We start from the raw sequence: 19,023 nt of genomic DNA on the forward strand, positions 1-19,023 counted from the left end.
GACTTTGCAAACAACAAATAGAAACAGTAGATCACATCACAAGCAGATGTACAATACTAGCAAATACAGAATACACCAGAAGACATGACAATGTAGCAAAAATAATACATCAACAACTTGCCATAGAACATAAACTAATAAAACAACATGTTCCCACATACAAGTATGCACCACAAAATGTACTGGAGAATGATGAATACAAGTTATACTGGAACAGAACCATTAAAACTGATAAAACAACACCACATAACAAACCTGATATCATACTCACCAATAAAAAGAAGAAATTAACACAACTAATCGAAATATCCATACCCAATACTACAAATATACAGAAGAAAACAGGAGAAAAAATTGAAAAATACATCCAACTGGCTGAGGAAGTCAAGGACATGTGGCATCAGGATAAAGTTAACATTATACCAATTGTACTATCCACTACAGGAGTCATACCCCACAATATCCACCAGTACATCAACGCAATACAGCTACATCCAAACGTATATATACAACTACAGAAATCTGTAATTATTGATACATGTTCAATTACCCGAAAGTTCCTAAATGCAATGTAACATATTCCATACAGTTAAAAGTTAGTCACGCTTGATCAAGGTCCGCATCACTTTCCATTTCTAACCAGACATAACGTCTGAGAAAGGAAAGAAATATTAATAATAATAATAATAATAATAATAATAATAATAATAGTAGTATTTGTTGTTGTGGCTGTTGTATCGTTATTACTATTAGTTCTTAGTCTCTTACTCCGCAGATGACACAGCGGTGCGTGGCGGAGAGTACTTCGTATACTACCTCCCCCCCCCCCCCTTTACTGTCAGAGTTGCGAATGGTTCACGGGTGGACCTCTGTGTAAGTTAGAATCTCTCTTAATTTTACGTTCGTGGTCTTCTCGCGCGATATGCGTAGGAGGAAGCAATATATTGGTTGACTGTATTCGTCCCTTGCAAAGCAAAGTCCTTTCTGTCCTACTCTATCACACTACCACACTCATATCAATGATTCGCCTAGATGGGCAATGGGTCCCTCTGTGGGAATTTCAGAGCCGCGAACATGGAGGAAATGTACAGGGAATGCGGTTAGGAGGCGCTCGATGTCGACCGTGAGACATGCCGAGATAGTCCGGGCAGTTGCAATGAACACTACGTACCGGGTGGCGCAGTAGTTAACGCACCTGCCTGGGTTGCAGGAGATCGGGCGGGTTCGAATCCCGGTTCGGTACACATCTGACCTCGTCGCTGCTGATTCCGCGTAATAGCCCGATATAGATGATATCAGTAATCTCTTCCCTTTTCTTTTCTTTTCTTTTATCCTCCCCCCCCCCCCGCCTCCACATTTAATTTACTTCTCAGATCTTCCTGCAGTTCGCAAAAATTTTCTAGCGTTGAGGCTTTCTGTATACCAGGGGTGCCCAAACTTTCAGCGTACCCAGGCAACATGGGAAGAATACGAATATATTTGGGCCACACGTAATACACGTAACACTAAAAATAAGCGCAGAGAGAGAGAGAGAGAGAGGGGGGGGGGGAGGGGGGGTTACGACCAGTGAAAGAATAGCATGATATGACCAATGACAGAATAGCATCGTGTGGCTGGATTTTCAGAGTGAAAGTATTCAATTTATTATTACTTTACATAAATGGATTTTTTAACCAATATTGTAATAGATGCTCACTTCTTAGGCTGCAATGATACTTGCTTTGGGCCGCAAGTGGCCCGAGAGCCGCGGCTTGGACACCGCTGCTGTATAAGACAGCATCACCAATGATAAGCCATACTGAACGTCCATATTATGTACTACATCAGTTATGTATTTATTGTAAACAGTAATGGTCCTATAACATTCCCTTGGAGTACCTGTACGCCTGAAGTTACTTTTACTTCTGAAGATTTATCTCCGTTGAGAATGACATGTTTTATTATTTTCTGTTTGCTACGAACACTTCACTCCAGTCACACGGCTGGTCTGCTATTTCATACACTCATATGTTGTCCATTACACGGGAATGCGAAACTGCGTCGAACGCCTTCCAGAAGAAATGAATACGACATCCTCCTAGTCGCCGCTGCCGGCTGGGGTGGCCGAGCGGTTCTAGGCGCTATAGTCTGGAACCGCGCGACCGCTACGGTCGCAGGTTCGAATCCTGCCTCGGGCATGGATGTGTGTGATGTCCTTAGGTTAGTTAGGTTTAAGTAGTGCTAAGTTCTAGGGGACTGATGACCTCAGAAGTTAAGTCCCAAAGTGCTCAGAGCCATTTCAACCATGTAGTCGCCGCTATTTACTGCTTTCTGGTTCTCGTGGACGAACAAAGCAAGCTGTGTTTCATACGATCGTTGTTTTTGGAATGCATTATGATTCCTACAGGACATTTTCGTTCTCCAGGAATCTCATAATATCCTAGCGGAAAACATGTTCCAAAATTCTACAACAATACAAAGTCACAGCAAATTGCATATTGCACTGACAGTGGCATTACTACAACTGTTTCCACCTTCTGAAATAATGATTTGGTGCACCTTACGTAATCTTATTTAAAACGTTGTCTATTATCACTATCGTTATTATAAGTGAAAATAATATATATTTATTTTACTTTATGGTAACTCAAAAAGTCTTGTACGTATAAAAACCCCGTCCGATGTATAAAGGGCGTGTTCTTTCTAATCTGATACGATTAAATAAATTTTAAAAAGTTGCTATTTGGCTACCATACTTGCTAAGTGAACCCAAATTTCATCCTCAAAACCTGGTATCTGAAAGACTATAAACAGTTAAATACGTGTTGTATGCAAAGACATTGTACTAGAAGATTAATCGAAATATTCCCCTATGACTACACTACTCAGCTCGACAATAATTCTTACATAATGCATTTGCTCGCCAAGACCAGCCTCGTAAAGCTGTAACACGGCAAACAGAAATTTAATTGATTTGTGCAAGTAATAACTGGTCTCTTATTGATAGTCCGAAAGATTTTTAATGGTACGAGGTACTGACAGTCACTTTAGATCCTAAATACTCTCTGCTTGGTTGCCAAAATGTTGAAAACGCCTTCCGAGGAACAGATATGTTCGTCTATCAAACACTGTCGATGGCACTCGATAGTGTTTCAGTGTCAGCATTATTTATTTATACTTAGCTGAACCTATGGACTGGCATAAGCCATTTGAAGCTGACTAATGTTTCGAATGAGGACTGCACACCTTTCAGAGACCTTTGATAAGTGTATAATGTTCTTGTTTGATGAAAAAATTAGATATCTGATGGAAGGGTGTAGAGTGGAGGAAGAAGAGGAGGAGGATGAGGAGGAGAGAATGTCGGCACCCCCAAATAAACTTGCAGCTTTTCCATCTGTCATCAATACCTGCCATATATATTTGCTGCGGTACCTCGGATTATGTACCTTAAAAGAACTACTGTCAACGACACAAAGTCTGCACTGACTTGTTACGTCTGAAACCTTATGCTTCTATTGTTAACTCCAATGTCGTCTAATTATTTTCAAGTAAAGTTTTGTGAGAAACTGAAACAATTAGCATCGTTTCCCTTAAAAATGGAAACTAAATATTTTCCACAATGGATATTTGTTATTAGGAAAATTGTATATGAAGTAATATAGTACTTTCTCGAGAGTATGGAATGTGCAGAGTGGTCTTTTCATAAAGTAAGAAAACTAAAACAAGAATGTTGACGAGATGACACTGAAGAAAAGGTGGGTTGCAATTCTGGGATCCCAGCTCCATTGCATACAACTGTCTGGAAGTTCACTATGTTCTACTGCGATGTTGGTGATTTTTTAATTTGTATCAGGCCCTGGTTCAGGCCACATTTCTCTGCCTAAAGTTTCATCTTCCAATGCTGGAAACATCTTCAGAGGCTATAACGACTCAAAAAGAAGTTACAGTCAAACAAGCTCAGTAAGCTGAGATGTTTATACTTATCTACGCTACGGTCCGTTTGTGACGTAATCAGACTGCTGCTTAGATCGCGGAGTCGCCCCTATGTACGTTATGGGGCTTGTTGTGGGAAAGAGTTGGTGCAGTTAGTTTCATTTAGCAGTAGGCCCACACCTTTCTAATTTCAGTCCTTTTCTGTTAAAGAGGTTCCGTGGTTTCGAATTTCTATGGTCTCTCTGTCACCCAAATATAGTAATGACTGGATTACGGCAAAATCATAGCGTCGTAGAAACTATTTGCGACTGCGATTTATCCGTGTTACTCAGACGACAACTGCTCTTGTGTTCCTTAACGTGGGCGTTAATGCATCTATTTGAAGTTCCTACGTACACCTGACTGCATCTGCAAAGGGATTTTACACATTCCTGCTGCAACAAGCGGTGAACGTAAGACCTTTGCAGTGTTCAAACATGGCGCACCTTTCTTGTTGATTTAAACACTGTGTTAATAAAGTGTCTTCTGAGTACTCCTGCGAAGCGATCTTTTGAAGTTTTTACAAATGGAAGGAAAACTTTCATTGTAATTGGTTCTTTCTGATTAGAAGCTCCAGACTTTTTAGGGTGTAGCGTCGTATTTATCTCTTTGTCAGGGCAGCCGTTTTTCCTGATGGCAGTTCTTAGGTGATTAAGCTCGTCCATCAAGTACTGTGGTTCACAGATCCTTTCTGCCGAGTCCATCAATGGTTTGATCAGTCCTCTTTTCTGCTTGTGATGGTGATTGGAATTTCGGTGAGTGGCATAATGTAGACTTTGTGCCCTGAAGTTCCCTCGTATTTTCTAAGTACCTGTACATCCAAAAATGAAATTTGTCGGTCCATCATATTTCGGACTTGCAGCCGGATCACGTTGACATCTTGGCACGATATTTCGGCTAACGAACATGCAGCCATCTTCAGGTGAGTACGAGACTGAAGATTACTGGTGCGCGTCGTTCTATATATACCGAAAATTGGAGCGGTAGCGCCTGCGCAGTGGAGAAGGCTAATACCGCGCCCCCTATCTAATTTGGCGCGCTCTGCAGCAGAAGCGGGCCGCGCATGGCCTTCTCCACTGCGCAGGCGCCACCGCGCCAATTTTCGGTATATATAGAACGAAGCGCACCAGTAATCTTCCCCTCCTTGCCACCCTCTACAATGTCATCCTTGCCACTGGCTTCTATCCCGACCTGTGGAAAACCTCCCGTATCCTGATGTTCTCCAAACCCAATAAGCCTCCATCTGATGCCTCCTCCTATCATCCTATCTGTCTCACATCGGTGTTCAGCAAGCTCTTGGAATCCATCCTTTCCCGGCGCATCCATCTCCACCTCCACCAAAACCACCTCCTCCCAAACACCCAATGTGGCTTTCGACCTTCCTTCTCTGCTGATGACCAACTCCTCCGCCTCACTCATCTCCTCTCCCTCCAGCTTAACTCCCGTCGCTCCGCCATTTTTGTCTCACTTGACCTCGAAAAGGCCTACGACCGTGTCTGGCATCCCGGTCTCCTGTTTAAACTCCAAACCTACGCCCTTCCTATCAACTACGTCCGTCTGGTGGCCTCCTTCCTCTCCCACCGCCCCTCCTATGTTACCATCCATCATGCCAATTCCCACACCTTCTACCCCTCTGCCGGTGTGCCCCAGGGCTCTGTCCTCTCCCCTCTCCTCTACCTCCTGTACACGGCAGATATGCCCCAACCCCCCCCCCTCCAGTACACCTCTTGCAATATGCTGATGACACCGCATTCCTCGCCCTCGCTCCTACCCTCCAACGGTCCAAACGCCTTCTCCAGAATCACCTTGACCTTTTTGCTGCATGGTGTAACCAATGGCTCCTGAAACTCAATCCTTCCAAGACCCAGGCAATCATCGTAGGTCGTACCACTCGCTCCTTCCGGCTCCTGGATTTCTCCCTTACTGTCTGCGCACGTCCTGTCCGCCTCACCCCCACCCTCACCTACCTTGGCCTCACCATTGACCGTCACCTCACCTGGATACCTCATCTCCGCTCCATCCAATCCAAAGCCCGCAACCGCCTCCGACTCCTCAAACTCCTCTCTGGCCAGACATGGGGTTTGCACCCCTCTACCATCCTCCACACCTACAAATCCATAATCCGTCCCATCCTCTGTTATGCCAGTCCCGCCTGGATATCTGCTCCCACCAAATTCTATAATTCCCTCCAGATCCTTGAGCGTCATGCACTCCGCCTCGCCTTCCGTATCCGCCTCCCGTCCCCCACGCGGATCCTCTATGATCTCATTTCTTTCCCCCATCTGCTCCTATTCCTCGAACATATCCGCATCCTCTACACCTCCCGCCGTCTTGAACCCCCTCACCCCCTGGTTGCTCCTCTCCTCTCCCATCCCCGCCCGCTGCCACGTCTTCACCGTTGTGTCCCCCCTACCCTCCATCTCTACACCCTCCATCTCCTTTCCCAAGGTGGCTTCCGTCAACTCCCCCTCCCGGATGATGCCCTCTCTCCCTCCATTTATCCTTCCTATCAACTCTGATCCTCACTCCCCCTCCTTTCCTCTGTCCTTTCCCTGGGCTCCCTCTTCCCCCCCCCCTTCCGTCCTGTTTTCTCCCCACTAAACCTCTCCCTACCTCCCTTCTCCCCCCCCCAGTCCTTTTGTATTCCCCTCCTCTGCCTACCCCACTCCCTGTCGCGTCTGCCCCCCACCCCTCTTCTGGGTCCTCATCCTCCATCAGCTCCTTTCCCGGTTCCCCCCCTTCGCTTTTACTCTCCTTTCCCCCCTTTCTTTTGTTTTCCCATCTTCTGTCCAGTTTCCCCCCACCTGCTCTCGACTGTGGTGTCACATTTGCCAACTTTTTAGTGCAGTGTTCCAGTGACTATTCAGTGTTGTTTGTCTTTCTCGTGTTGCGAACAGAAACCATGCTGTCGCTAGGTGTGAATTTTATGTCTTTTGCGAACAGAATCCAGACTGTCGCCGTGTTTTTTAATTGTCTATTGTTTTCCCTGTCTGCTTCGTATGTATTTTTATTAGCATCATCATCCCTCTGTTGTTGTTTTAAGTTCCACGATTTCTTTTCGCCTTGTTACTCTCTAAGTCTCCGATTTTATCGCCTGTTTTGTTATTATTTGTTCTCTTGATCTTTGTCACAAAATCTGTCGGCTGAAGAGCGGCATACTAAGCTGCTGCCAGCCCGCCCCCTTCGGGGGGAATTGAAATTCAATAAAGAAAAAAAAAAAAGTAATCTTCAGTCTCGTACTCACCTGAAGATGGCTGCATGTTTGTTAGCCGAAATATCGTGCCAAGATGTCAACGTGATCCGGCTGCAAGCCCGAAATATGATGGACCAATCAATACGCCAGGAGAACTTCAAGATACACATGAAATTTGTCCTTTTTTCTTTTCTCTTAGTGAACTTTATTTTAGAATTAGAATCATTCATAAAATTTAAAAGTTCTGAAAATTCTTTTTCTCAGTGAGAACATGTAACAGGAGTATCATCAACGCGCCGAAACCAACATGAAGGTTCCATCTTCACTATCTGAATGTCTACTACTTCACATTTTTTCATACAAAAATTTGCTACAACTGCGATGAGAGGGTTCCCCATAGCCATGCCATTAGCCTGATCATAGAATTAGTTGTCCCATTGAAAGTAATTTGGCGTGAGATAATGTTTAAACAGATCCTCCATACCCCTTGTGAAAATACTTTTCAATAGTACACACCAAGATGAACCACTGCAAGCAGTGATACAACATCAAATCTGACCATAACATCACTTGGACTCAACCTGAAGCTTTTTAATTTTTCGATAAAATGACTATAAACTTTAATGGAAGTGTCAGTTTTTCTTACAAATGTCTGTAGGAGAGTGGACAAGTGTTTGGCTATCCCGTAACTCAGTAAGTGTTAATGGAATGCCAAATTTGTGGCTTTTTGGTAAACTATACAATGGGGGCAGCAACGATTCTGATTTGATGAGATCCTAAAGATCAGGTGCTTCTAGTGAAAAAATAATGAAAATATTGTAATTATATATACAGGGCAGATTACATTAGAGAAAACTGGCAAGTTTGAAGTATAAGGTAGCCTATATGTATTTGTCATATGGCATTGTTGGCTGGTATATCCCGCGGGACAGGTTCAGCTGCCTGTTGGATGTGAAGGTTTTATCGTGAGTATAATGCATGGGTCTGTAGTGGAACATCATGTTTGCGTTGGACGACGACGACGGCGGCGGCGGCGGCGGCGGCGGCGGCGGCGGCGGCGGTGGTGGTGGTGGTGAAGAGAAAAGGTAGAGGTGAAAATCGATGCTGACACACAGCCTACTCCTCGCGAGGAGTACAATATTGTCAATATCTACGAGAGGACCCGGTGGTGTTTGAATGAATTCGTACTCACTACAGATACGAGCGCAACATTGCCTACAAATATGAGGACGACATGTCGAACACCACCTTCAACAGGTACGACAGTACGTACATTATAAAATGTAAACTGCGGAAATAGTTTTGTATTTCTTGTTATGCCAAGCTTTGAGTGAAGTTTACGCCTAAACAGACAGAGGCTCTATCGAAAAGTTGACATTTCGAACACATCTGTACTAATAAGGCCAATATTTAATACACATTCCTATTATCTAGCAAACGGCTCATTTGCGGATACATGTTTATTGGAATTTTTTCGCTTCCACCAGTATTTACGATACATCGCGAACATAATTTTTTCACATGGGGCCTCTATGAATTTCGTATTTGGACACCAAACGGCTGCTTGTGTCGCTTGGGCTTTAAACCAGCCCTGTTTCTCACAGTGACTAAATGAGAGTAGCGGTTTAAAGGTGTCTAATGACTCCTGCAGATAAACTGCATGAGCAGTTAGAACAGAAGGAAATGTTTCCCACGGTGAAGACGTACTGAATTCAGAGTAACTTTGCTGGATCTATGATAAAGTGTCACCCATTTACATTTAAATTACGAACAAGACCGTTAAGATCCCTCGATAAAGAAAATGTGGATCATTTGTTTCACAGTCGCTTTGAAATGTAGGGTCGGCATGCATATCTCCTTTGCTGTCTTCTGCGTGTTCATCACTATATCTGTCTTCACTCACTGACACATTCTCAGTACAGAATGGTATTGGCAATTTTTCACTGTGACGTATGGTCTTACAGCAGATAGTAAATTGAGATATTGCACAGATTTCCTTGTTTCTCGATTTTGATTCCATATGATTTGTCAGACAGAGGTAAGTCCATTGTGTGGCCAGTTTGTTCTTCTAAGTCATGATAATGGCAATGGACACGTAATTTGATGATTTTGACCACCCTGTCAGATGTGTAACACACCACATCATGGGTGGCCCAATACCTGTCCTGACGCCAACATTACAGGCGAAATACACAGTTCGTTGCATTTTTTACGTGAGGATTAAGTTTCCGTTTTTGCAGTTTCAGAGCTAACTCTCCACTAATATAAGAATAAGAATTTGCTCTATCTGTACAGGTACGAAGCATTTCTTGCTCTTAATTAACACAAAAGGTAATCCACAAACCTCCACGAACTTTGAACAACAAGTTGTCACTTCCAACCGTTGTGTAACTCTCAATGGTGTGCATGGATATGGACTTTCTGGAAGCAGGTGAGTCCTCGAGCTGTAGGGATCAGGCCAGACTTACTTCCATCTGCAGTCATTGTCCGAAAGTGCCTTGCGAGATCTGACGTCACTTCGTCTACAACACTCGAGTCGGGAAGTATTTGTACATTTTTGGTTAGAAGGTGTTAGCATGTGTATAACATATGAAGACATGCAGATCGAAGAGGTTGACAGTGTTAAATTACTGGGATTGCAACTCGATAGTAAATTCAGTTGGGAAGGGCATACCACAGAATTGCTTAAGCGCCTAAACAAGTCTAAATGTGCAGTGAGAATGATGTCAGACGTAGGAGATATAAATATAAAAAAACTTGCAAACTTGGCTTACTTTCATTCTATTACGCCATACGGGATCATTTTCTGGGGTAACTCATGAAACCGAGCAAAAGTTTTTAGCATGCAAAGTGTATAACAAGAATCACTTGTGGTATAAATTCAAGAACATCATGTAGAAACCTGTTAAAGAAACTCTGTACTCCATCCACTGCTTCTCATTATATTTATTCCTTAATGAAATTTGTTGCAAGTAATATATCTCTATTTCCAATCAATAGTTCAATACATAGTATCAATACTAGGAAAAAGAACAATCTACATAAAGACCTAAAATCACTTACCTTGGTCCAAAAGGGGTCCAATATTCAAGAACAAACATTTTCAATCAATTGCCAGCAACCATTAAAAACATGGTTTCAGATAAAACTCGGTTCAAACAGAGTTCGAAAGAGTTATTGATATGCAACTCCTTCTACTCTCAAGATTCTACACTCAAGATTAGGTATTTTGTGTATGATAAATCTATTAATAGTGCCTAACAACGCTTCATTCTGACAGCGTATTAATTCTGTAAATATCAGCTGTTCTAGTTTACTGTATTGTATTCTCCTCTTTTCACAATCTCCTGACAAATGATCAGGGTAGTGGTTATTATATTCAAATTTTTTATGTTTTTTATGTTTTTATGTTATACTTTATGACATGTTCCACACCCACGAGACTCATTTCGTTTTTTGGGTCTATGGAAAGAAACTGAATCTAATCTAATCTTAGAAATGGTGCTTGAGAGAATGGTTCTTTATACTCACCGGCCAAGTTGTCCACAGGAAGCGTCGCATTTCCACTGGCACTGATTACCGCCAGACCTCGGCCGCGGTCTGGGATCAGCTCCTGTAAACAGACACAATCATATGAACGGTCAGATCAACAACGCTAATAACATCGCTGAAGACTAAAGTTTACTGTTTACGACGAATGGACCGGAAAGAAGTCCTACCAACCATCTCTGAATAAGAAACACAATCGGTCATCTGGAACATATCAGAGCTGCACCTCTCGAATTTAACTCACTTAAAAGTTAAACTTTCTTCAACTCAAGCGTCGATTTCAGCACCACATAACTTTACTAGGCATGGTCCTACTGGACGTGTTGTGCCTTTCCTATCCTCCGATCCTTCATTCGACTTACCAGCCAGTTAAAATGGGACCTACTTGGAATTTTTCAAGTTAACAAGTCATTTTCAGAGGCGAAAGCTTCAAATAATGGAAGAAAAAATCCTAGATACAAACAGAGGATTGAAACCTATCCCTTTGGATTTATGACACCCACTCATCCAGTAGTTATTGCTCCTGTTGGCTGTTCGAAAGGCATCATCAGATTTCCTAAACACAGTTTCTATCTGGACTGCAGTTAATACTTTTTATGAGAATGTTCTATCAATGCAGGATGTTCGCCCCTAGCATTTCTACGAAATGTGCGAGGCTTACCACGTCAGAAAACTGCTATCAAACAACTAAGTGTTGCCCTTGTATGAAAGTTGGAACAATACCGTACGACACGGTCGGCCAAATGCTGCACACTGTGCAAGGGTGCGGCACAGGTGCATACATCTCACAAGGGAACCACTCCATCGCACCCCCTTCGGATTTAGTGGTAAGAGAGGCCAGTGGAAAGCCTATCCAAAACTGAAAACAGAACAAGCATGAAAACAGGAAGAAAGTGTACTGGACTGTGAAAAAAAGCAGACTAGAAACAGTGAACTATTCAAGAACACTGCAATATAGAGCAGTCGGGAAGAGAAATGGCGACGGGGTTAAGTGGTTACGGTGCTGGAGTGCCATGCGGGCGAGCTGCGTTCAAACCTCCTCCTACCTAATCTTTTCTTTCCTTTTTTTGTTTTTGTTTTTCGCTGTTGGCTTTATTCAAATTTGTGTCTGTGTCGTGGTATAACGCCCGTTTTCAACAGCGAGGTGCAAGGTAGAGACCTATAACGACAGTTGATTTTGCACAGGAAGTAGCTTTCCAATGGGACCCGCAAACGTTTGACAAGGCGAGAAGTCAACCGAATCCTCCACGGGAAAACGCGTTTGGTGAGTCGTACAAGGCATTAGTGACAGTACGTGTGCCATATGATAGCAATCTCTTATCGATGCACCTAACTTGTACGACTAGTGAGTGAGTGAAATATGCCCTCTTGCCCGATATAGGTGTTCGTATCAATGTCAAGGTGATCATTCCCAAGGAAATGAAAACATAATAGCTTACCACATAGGCTGCAATAAATGAACGCAACAGTTTCACAGTCACACAGTTTCTCTGTACTCTGCCAAAACGTATGTTTTTAACGTTTTTGAAGTTGCGTTCCACTTTGGAGGTCTTGATTCTTGAATTCCTTTGTTGTAACATCCATTTATTTGTTGTTTCTGTGAGACGTCTATATGGTATCTCCCCTGCTCTCACTATTCATCACATTTACTTGCGACGGTAAAGTATTCTTACCACATGACAGAATAACCAATTAAATAAATATTGGTACGAGGGAGGGAGGCTCGCCTGCGTGGCAATCCATCACCATAACCACGACGCCATATCTCTTCCCCACTGCTCCATTTTGTACTTCTTGTTCTTCGACCGTTCACTGTTTCTATTTTGCTTTTTTTTTTCACAGTGCAGTACACTTTCCTCCTGTTTTCATGCTTGATCTGTTTTTGTCAGCCTGTCCACTGGGCCTTCTCACCACTAAATGTGAGGAGCGTGCGATGAGGAGTTTCCCTTGTCACAAGTAGGCAAAGCTGAACAGCGACATCTGTGACTAGAAACGTATACCAAATGAGCGGCTACGGTTCCGCATCCTTGTTTACGCAGTACCAGGGAGACCGAAGCACACGCAATCTGTCTTCCCTCTGACGACTGTCTTTCTGGAACTACATTATTAAAGAATCCGTAGAAATACGACTGGCGGAAAATCTGTTAAACCGTGACAGCGGCTACCAGCTGGACAGTGCATGGAATCCCATCATCTCCACGATTTGCTCAAATCGAAGACGACAGAGTGCAACGACGGCCGTGGCAAACAGCAACGCAGAGGGCGACTGAGTTCCGCTATTCCACCAGCGAGGGCGCTGCCGGCGGGCAGTGTGGTTCAACTATCAAGTTTTCGACGCATGCGCAGAATACTTACAGTACGCTATATATTGCGGAACGGAGGACGTTTTCGCCAGTCTGCGACGGCTCACCTGAAGATGGCTGGCAGGTGCCCAGTTGAAATATCGTGCGAAGTATTGAACGACGACCGGCTGCAAGCCCGAAATTTGTTTGAACAGTCAATTCGCCGGGAAAATTTTAAAATTCACATTAGACGCCTTTACGGGGAGGAGATGGCCTCACATATCCGAAGTTTCGAGAAGCTACGTGGTAAAAGAGCAAAGCTTTTGAGTTCATTAACCTTTTTATTGAGATGTCGGGATCATGGCATTATACCAAACTTTGCTAGAGTGACTCATTTCATTAAGACCGCTACTGCACGGAAGATTACTGAGAAGGCTAGTCATGCTATTGTCAAGGAGAGGATCTGCTATACAAGACGAAGGTTAGATGCTATTTCAGCAGAGCTTTACCAGTTACATCTGAAGGTTGCGAGGTACCTTTCTCCTGTATCATGGGACTGGGTTGATGGAGTGACTTCGGCCAAGTTCGAGTGGATCCACAATGATGCTAATTGTCGGCAGATATCAAAATTTGATCGACTGTTGCCACAGAAGCCGTCGCCAGAAGGGATAGTGGTACGACGTTCCGTTGTCAATCTCACGGAGAAGAATTTGGACGACGCTATGCTGGCTGTATTAAGCAAGGGACTCAATTTTGCACCTACACCTACAGCACCGCCATTAATAAGTATTTTTAGTGGTGTTGAAGAAGCTGTACGACGTCTTCCTTTGGATGCTGCAGACGAAATAAGAAGGGAAACTTGCCGTGCTCTGTTGAAGGCTCCTACTCAACGCAGTAATTTAACCTCTGCAGAAAGGGCTGCATTACGAAATCTGAGAGAGGACCCTGACGTAGTGGTATTGAAAGCTGACAAAGGTAATGCAACTGTTTTGTTACCTCGTGGTGTGTATAAAGATAAGATGTATGGTCTGCTAAGTGACGCTACCTATAGGAGGATTGATTACGATCCTACAGGACGTGTGCAACGAAAAACTTCAGCACTATTAAATTCCTCCTCCTTACCGCAAGAGACCATCAAGAGGTTAAGACCACATGGTTGTGTACATCCAAGACTGTATGGCCTTCCAAAGATTCATAAAGAGGGTCTTCCTCTGCGTCCAATAGTGAGCAACATTGGAGCTCCTACATATGATTTAGCTGAACATCTCGCTTCCTTACTGAGACCTTTCGTACGCAAGTGCTCACATCACATACGAAACTCAGCTGATTTTATCAATAGACTGGGGGCTCTTCGTCTTAGCAGTGTAGACCTTCTAGTAAGTTTCGATGTGGTCTCACTTTTTACAAACGTTCCTCTTGCAGATTCTTTGACACTGATTGGTAACATGTTTCCTGTTTATATCACTGCTTTGTTCAGGCACGCTCTTTCCTCAACTTATTTTATGTTTAATCAAGAATATTTTGAACAGACTGACGGTGTCGCCATGGGTAGTCCCCTGTCTCCTTTGGTGGCCAACCTTTTTATGGAGGATTTTGAAGAGAGAGAGAGAGAGAGAGAGAGAGAGAGAGAGAGAGAGAGAGAGAGAGAGAGAGAGAGAGAGAGAGCTTGAATCAACTGCCCTGAAGCCAACAGTTTTTTGGCGGTATGTGGATGACACTTTCATAGTGTGGCCTCATGGAGAAGATAAATTAATGGAGTTTCTACATCACCTCAACTCCATTCATAGCAACATCCTGTTCACCATGGAAATAGAGAAAGATGGTTGTTTGCCTTTCTTGGATGTCTGGTTCGAAGGAAGAATGCTGGTTCTCTAGGGCATTCAGTTTACCGGAAACCCACTCATACTGATTTGTACCTGCAAGCATCCAGTTGCCATCACCCATCGCAAACCATGAGTTTGCTTAAAACACTTGTTCATAGAGCTCATACTGTTTCAGATCTAGATAGCTTACCTCAAGAACTCGCCTATCTAAAGACAGTATTCAGCGAAAATGGGTATTCCATCCGGCAGATTAACAGGGCACTAACAGTTAAAGGAAGTGAATGAAGAGGACAACATGCCGGAACAATCTTTAGCATTTCTTCCTTTCGTTGGAAACACTTCGTTTAAAATAGCAAGAATCCTAGGAAAATTTCAGGTAAAAGTGGTTTTCCGCCCACCATCGAAGATTGTGGACCTTGTGGGATCAGTTAAGGACAATCTGTTACTACGAAAGGCCGGAATTTACAAGATACCGTGCCAATGTGGTATGGCTTACATAGGTCAAACCACACGCACCGTGAAGGACGCTGCACTGAACATCAACGTTACACCCGCCTTTTGCAGCCAAGCAAGTCCGCTATTGCTGAACATTGTATTTCTACTGGACATTCAATGGAGTATGAGAAAACAATGATTTTGTCCACAGCACCGTCTTTCTGGGACTCCATTATTAAAGAATCCGTAGAAATACGACTGGCGGAAAATCTGTTAAACCGTGACAGCGGCTACCAGCTGGACAGTGCATGGAATCCCATCATCTCCACGATTTGCTCAAATCGAAGACGACAGAGTGCGACGACGGCCGTGGCAAACAGTAACGCAGAGGGCGACTGAGTTCCGCTATTCCACCAGCGAGGGCGCTGCCGGCGGGCAGTGTGGTTCAACTATAAAGTTTTCGACGCATGCGCAGAATACTTAAGTACACTATATACTGCGGAACGGAGGATGTTTTCGCCAGTCTGCGACGGCTCACCTGAAGGTGACTGGCAGGTGCCCAGTTGAAATATCGTGCGAAGTATTGAACGACAACCGGCTGCAAGCCCGAAATTTGTTTGAACAACAGTCGTGGAGCTCAATAAAACCTCGCACTATTTCGCAGAAATTTACCACACTTCTAAGTTAGAGGCTGTCGTTTAACGAACGGGAAATACAGAATCTGCCAATAATCACCCGTCTGCTTTGGCCCATGACACCAAAAAATTACAGGCATAAACCACTTACCGATATCCAATATATATAAAACATGTGCCATAACGAGAAATACAGTTATTCTCCTAACACCACATTCGTTGCCTTTAACAACTCACAACCAAAATGCCACTTTTCAACCTAACCTAGACATCGGTCTACGCTACATATCAGTCTGTCAACACAACTTCCGATCATAGAATTAAGGCTTTCACGAACGGATGACATAGCTGCTGGTAAACCTTTTGGGATGTAATATCCTGGTCCAAAAATATATTAAATCAAATATCGCCAATGTTCTCTTACATTTCTGTTTGCGGCGTATTACGTTAAGGCCACATCATTACGTATTTAATGCACGACATGACGTTTTGAGAACTGAAAGTAATTTTGACACAGCCTGTCTTCTTTTTTATTAGTTTTTTTCTGGTAACTTGTTTCAGCTGTGGCATCTTCAGACCGACTACAGAAGAATAAAATGGATCACAAAATACATATAAATAAAACAACGAATGTGTGGATATAGGTACGCCATAAAATGTTATTTTAATGGCATCCTACGCAGCAACAAAGTAGTGGTATCATTACTAGACACCAATCAGCTGACATCGACTTTGAACGGTGACGTCGTCCGCCTTAGTAGCTGTAAGGCCAGCTCGGCGGACTGCTAAGCAAAGGTGCCCGGGTTCGACTCCCGGCCGAGTCGGAGATTTCCTCTGATCGGGGACTGGGTATTGTTTTGTTCTTAAGCTCGCATCGTCATAATTTACGTTATACTCTTGAGATGTCTGTATGGTCTAGAACCGAAAGCCACTAAATTCAAAAATCCGTGGCGTAATGTTGTGATTACTCTGGACACAGTCCATGTCAGCTGAATGGCGCCCAGTACTGATACTACTCCGTTTATGCCTGTCATTCCGTCGAAGTACCACTGTAAGGCTGACCCATACTGTCCCATCCTTTATTGTATTTTATTTGTAAATTTTATCCATTTTCTCTTGTACACCGTAAATTTTGTGAAGCTGGCATAGCCGAAACCTGCAAATAAAATAATTAGAAAGCGACTTGGACTGTGTCAAAATTAGATCATATGTCGTTGGTCAAAGCCGATATCCGGTATCGAAGGGTTCAGGCGAATGCTTACGACCTATTAAGCTACGCCCAGCAGACTTTTGTACAGAAATATGTGCACCAGGCTTTAAAGAATTCCTACCGGAGACGTCGGGGAATCTACGCTTCTACACATTATCACCCATGTGTAACTGAGTTCGAATCGCGGACACGATATACCACGAGCGTAAGATCATTCGTGGAATAAAAATTCGTTGGTCGCATAGCAAGAAAAAAGAGGCAGCTCGCCACTAGTCTGCAAGTTTGACAACAATGGTGCAACAGCCGCGGGGAGATAACGATGCTGGCCTTCTGCGAGGCAAACACTGTCGCGCCCGAGCGGAAGGCCACGTACATAAACAATGTCCAATCGCTGGCAGGCGGTCCTCTCCACTCCGGATGGCCCGCAGCGGCACGGCCGAAAATACGGAGCGACACACACAAAGCAGCGTCGCAGCCGGCCATTAACATTTCAGCGCGTCAGTAATGGAAGCTAATGTTGTGCGCAGACTCCGCGGCCGATGCCGTATTCATCCGCAGGAGCGCCGCTTCCCGCCGTTATTATCTCGGCTGAAATATGCAACCTCGAAGCGCGGAGGGCAAGGCGGCCGCGAAATTTTGTCATCTGCCCGACCGCACACACGGTGCAAATTGCCACCGGCAAATGGAAATGTATGAACAATGCGAGCCGCACGTGCGGCGGGGAACGCCTCTTGGTCAGCAACGCAGGAGCCACCTGGGCGCCGGCGCTGCTGCATCACCTCGCCGGTTACGTGGACCGCAGAAAGTCTGTGCTGCTTCATTATGACTGGCAAGCACTTCTGTTTACATTCGAAAACAGACTCTCTCTGCATCCAACTTTATTCTGCATCATAAATTAGGAACTGTGACACAGACGTCGGATGGTCCGGCCACGACGGCATCGGTCAATCATGTCAAGTCTCTTAAACCAGTATGCAGAGGTAGTTTACCCACATTGCGTATGTACCTCATACTATGGACTCAGAGCTGTCAGAGGTCCCACTGTCACACTATCTAGTTTTATGGAGAAAAATTAGCCTTTAGAAGTTGCGAATTAACGTACCCAAGGCCATTCTAAGAGTAGTGGCGAGCTGTGCAAAATTTAGCCAACGGCCTTGCCGCAGTGGTAACACCGGTTCCCGTCAGATCGCCGAAGTAGTGCGCTGTCGGGCTGGGCTAGCACTTGGATGGGTGACCATCCAGACTGTTGAAAGCTGTTGGCAAGCGGGATGCACTCAGCCCATGTGAGGCAAAATGAGGAGCTACTTCATTGAGAAGTAGCGGCTCCGGTCTCGGATACTGAAATACGGCCGGGAGAGCGGTGTGCTGACCACATGCCCCTCCATATCCGCATCCACTGACGCCTATGGGCTGAGGATGACACGGCAGTCGGTTGGTACCGTTAGGCCTTCATGGCCTGTTCGGGAGTAGTTTTTCTAGAACGTGGTGGCCTATAGTCTGTTTATTTACATGGGTAGTAATCGTAACTAAATTGTATATTTTGATTTTACATAATTATAGAATCGAAACTCTTTAAACATATTTAAATTTTATAATTTAGTTTAACATTGTGAGGAATAAAATGAAATGAAAAGAGTGTCAGCAGTGGGAATCGAGCCAGAGCCGCCAAACTGCACTTAACTACTGGACTTTTGCGCCGCTAAGTGACCTACTAGTCATAAGTCCCCCATAATTCATGCGTAAATCTTAAGAGAGCGTTTTACCTTTTCTTGAAGACGAAATTTTCTAGGTATTTGCAAGGGGCATTAACCTGCTTCTACTCGCATACTTTTATTATATCTATAGTTTCTGTCAATGAAATGAATGGCCTTTTCAAACCAACAAAAGTTTTTGAATTCATTAATCTGTGGCAAGTAATTGACTTCGGATTAAATATTAGTTCCAA

General features: G+C 44.0%; 1 protein-coding gene across 5 annotated transcripts in view; it reads right to left on the bottom strand.

Moving 5' to 3' along the window:
* The window catches only part of LOC126262573 (S phase cyclin A-associated protein in the endoplasmic reticulum), a 620,393-nt gene that overhangs the window by 359,852 nt on the left and 241,518 nt on the right, over positions 1-19,023 (bottom strand). For all 5 annotated transcript variants that reach the window (XM_049959285.1, XM_049959286.1, XM_049959289.1 and 2 more), the window contains one exon: positions 10,676-10,757. In XM_049959285.1, coding sequence (XP_049815242.1) covers positions 10,676-10,757 — 82 coding nt within the window. The remainder of the gene's footprint in view (positions 1-10,675; positions 10,758-19,023) is intronic.

The sequence above is a fragment of the Schistocerca nitens genome, chromosome 6 (genome assembly GCF_023898315.1).
Source record: "Schistocerca nitens isolate TAMUIC-IGC-003100 chromosome 6, iqSchNite1.1, whole genome shotgun sequence".
Classification (NCBI taxonomy): Eukaryota; Metazoa; Arthropoda; class Insecta; order Orthoptera; family Acrididae; genus Schistocerca; species Schistocerca nitens.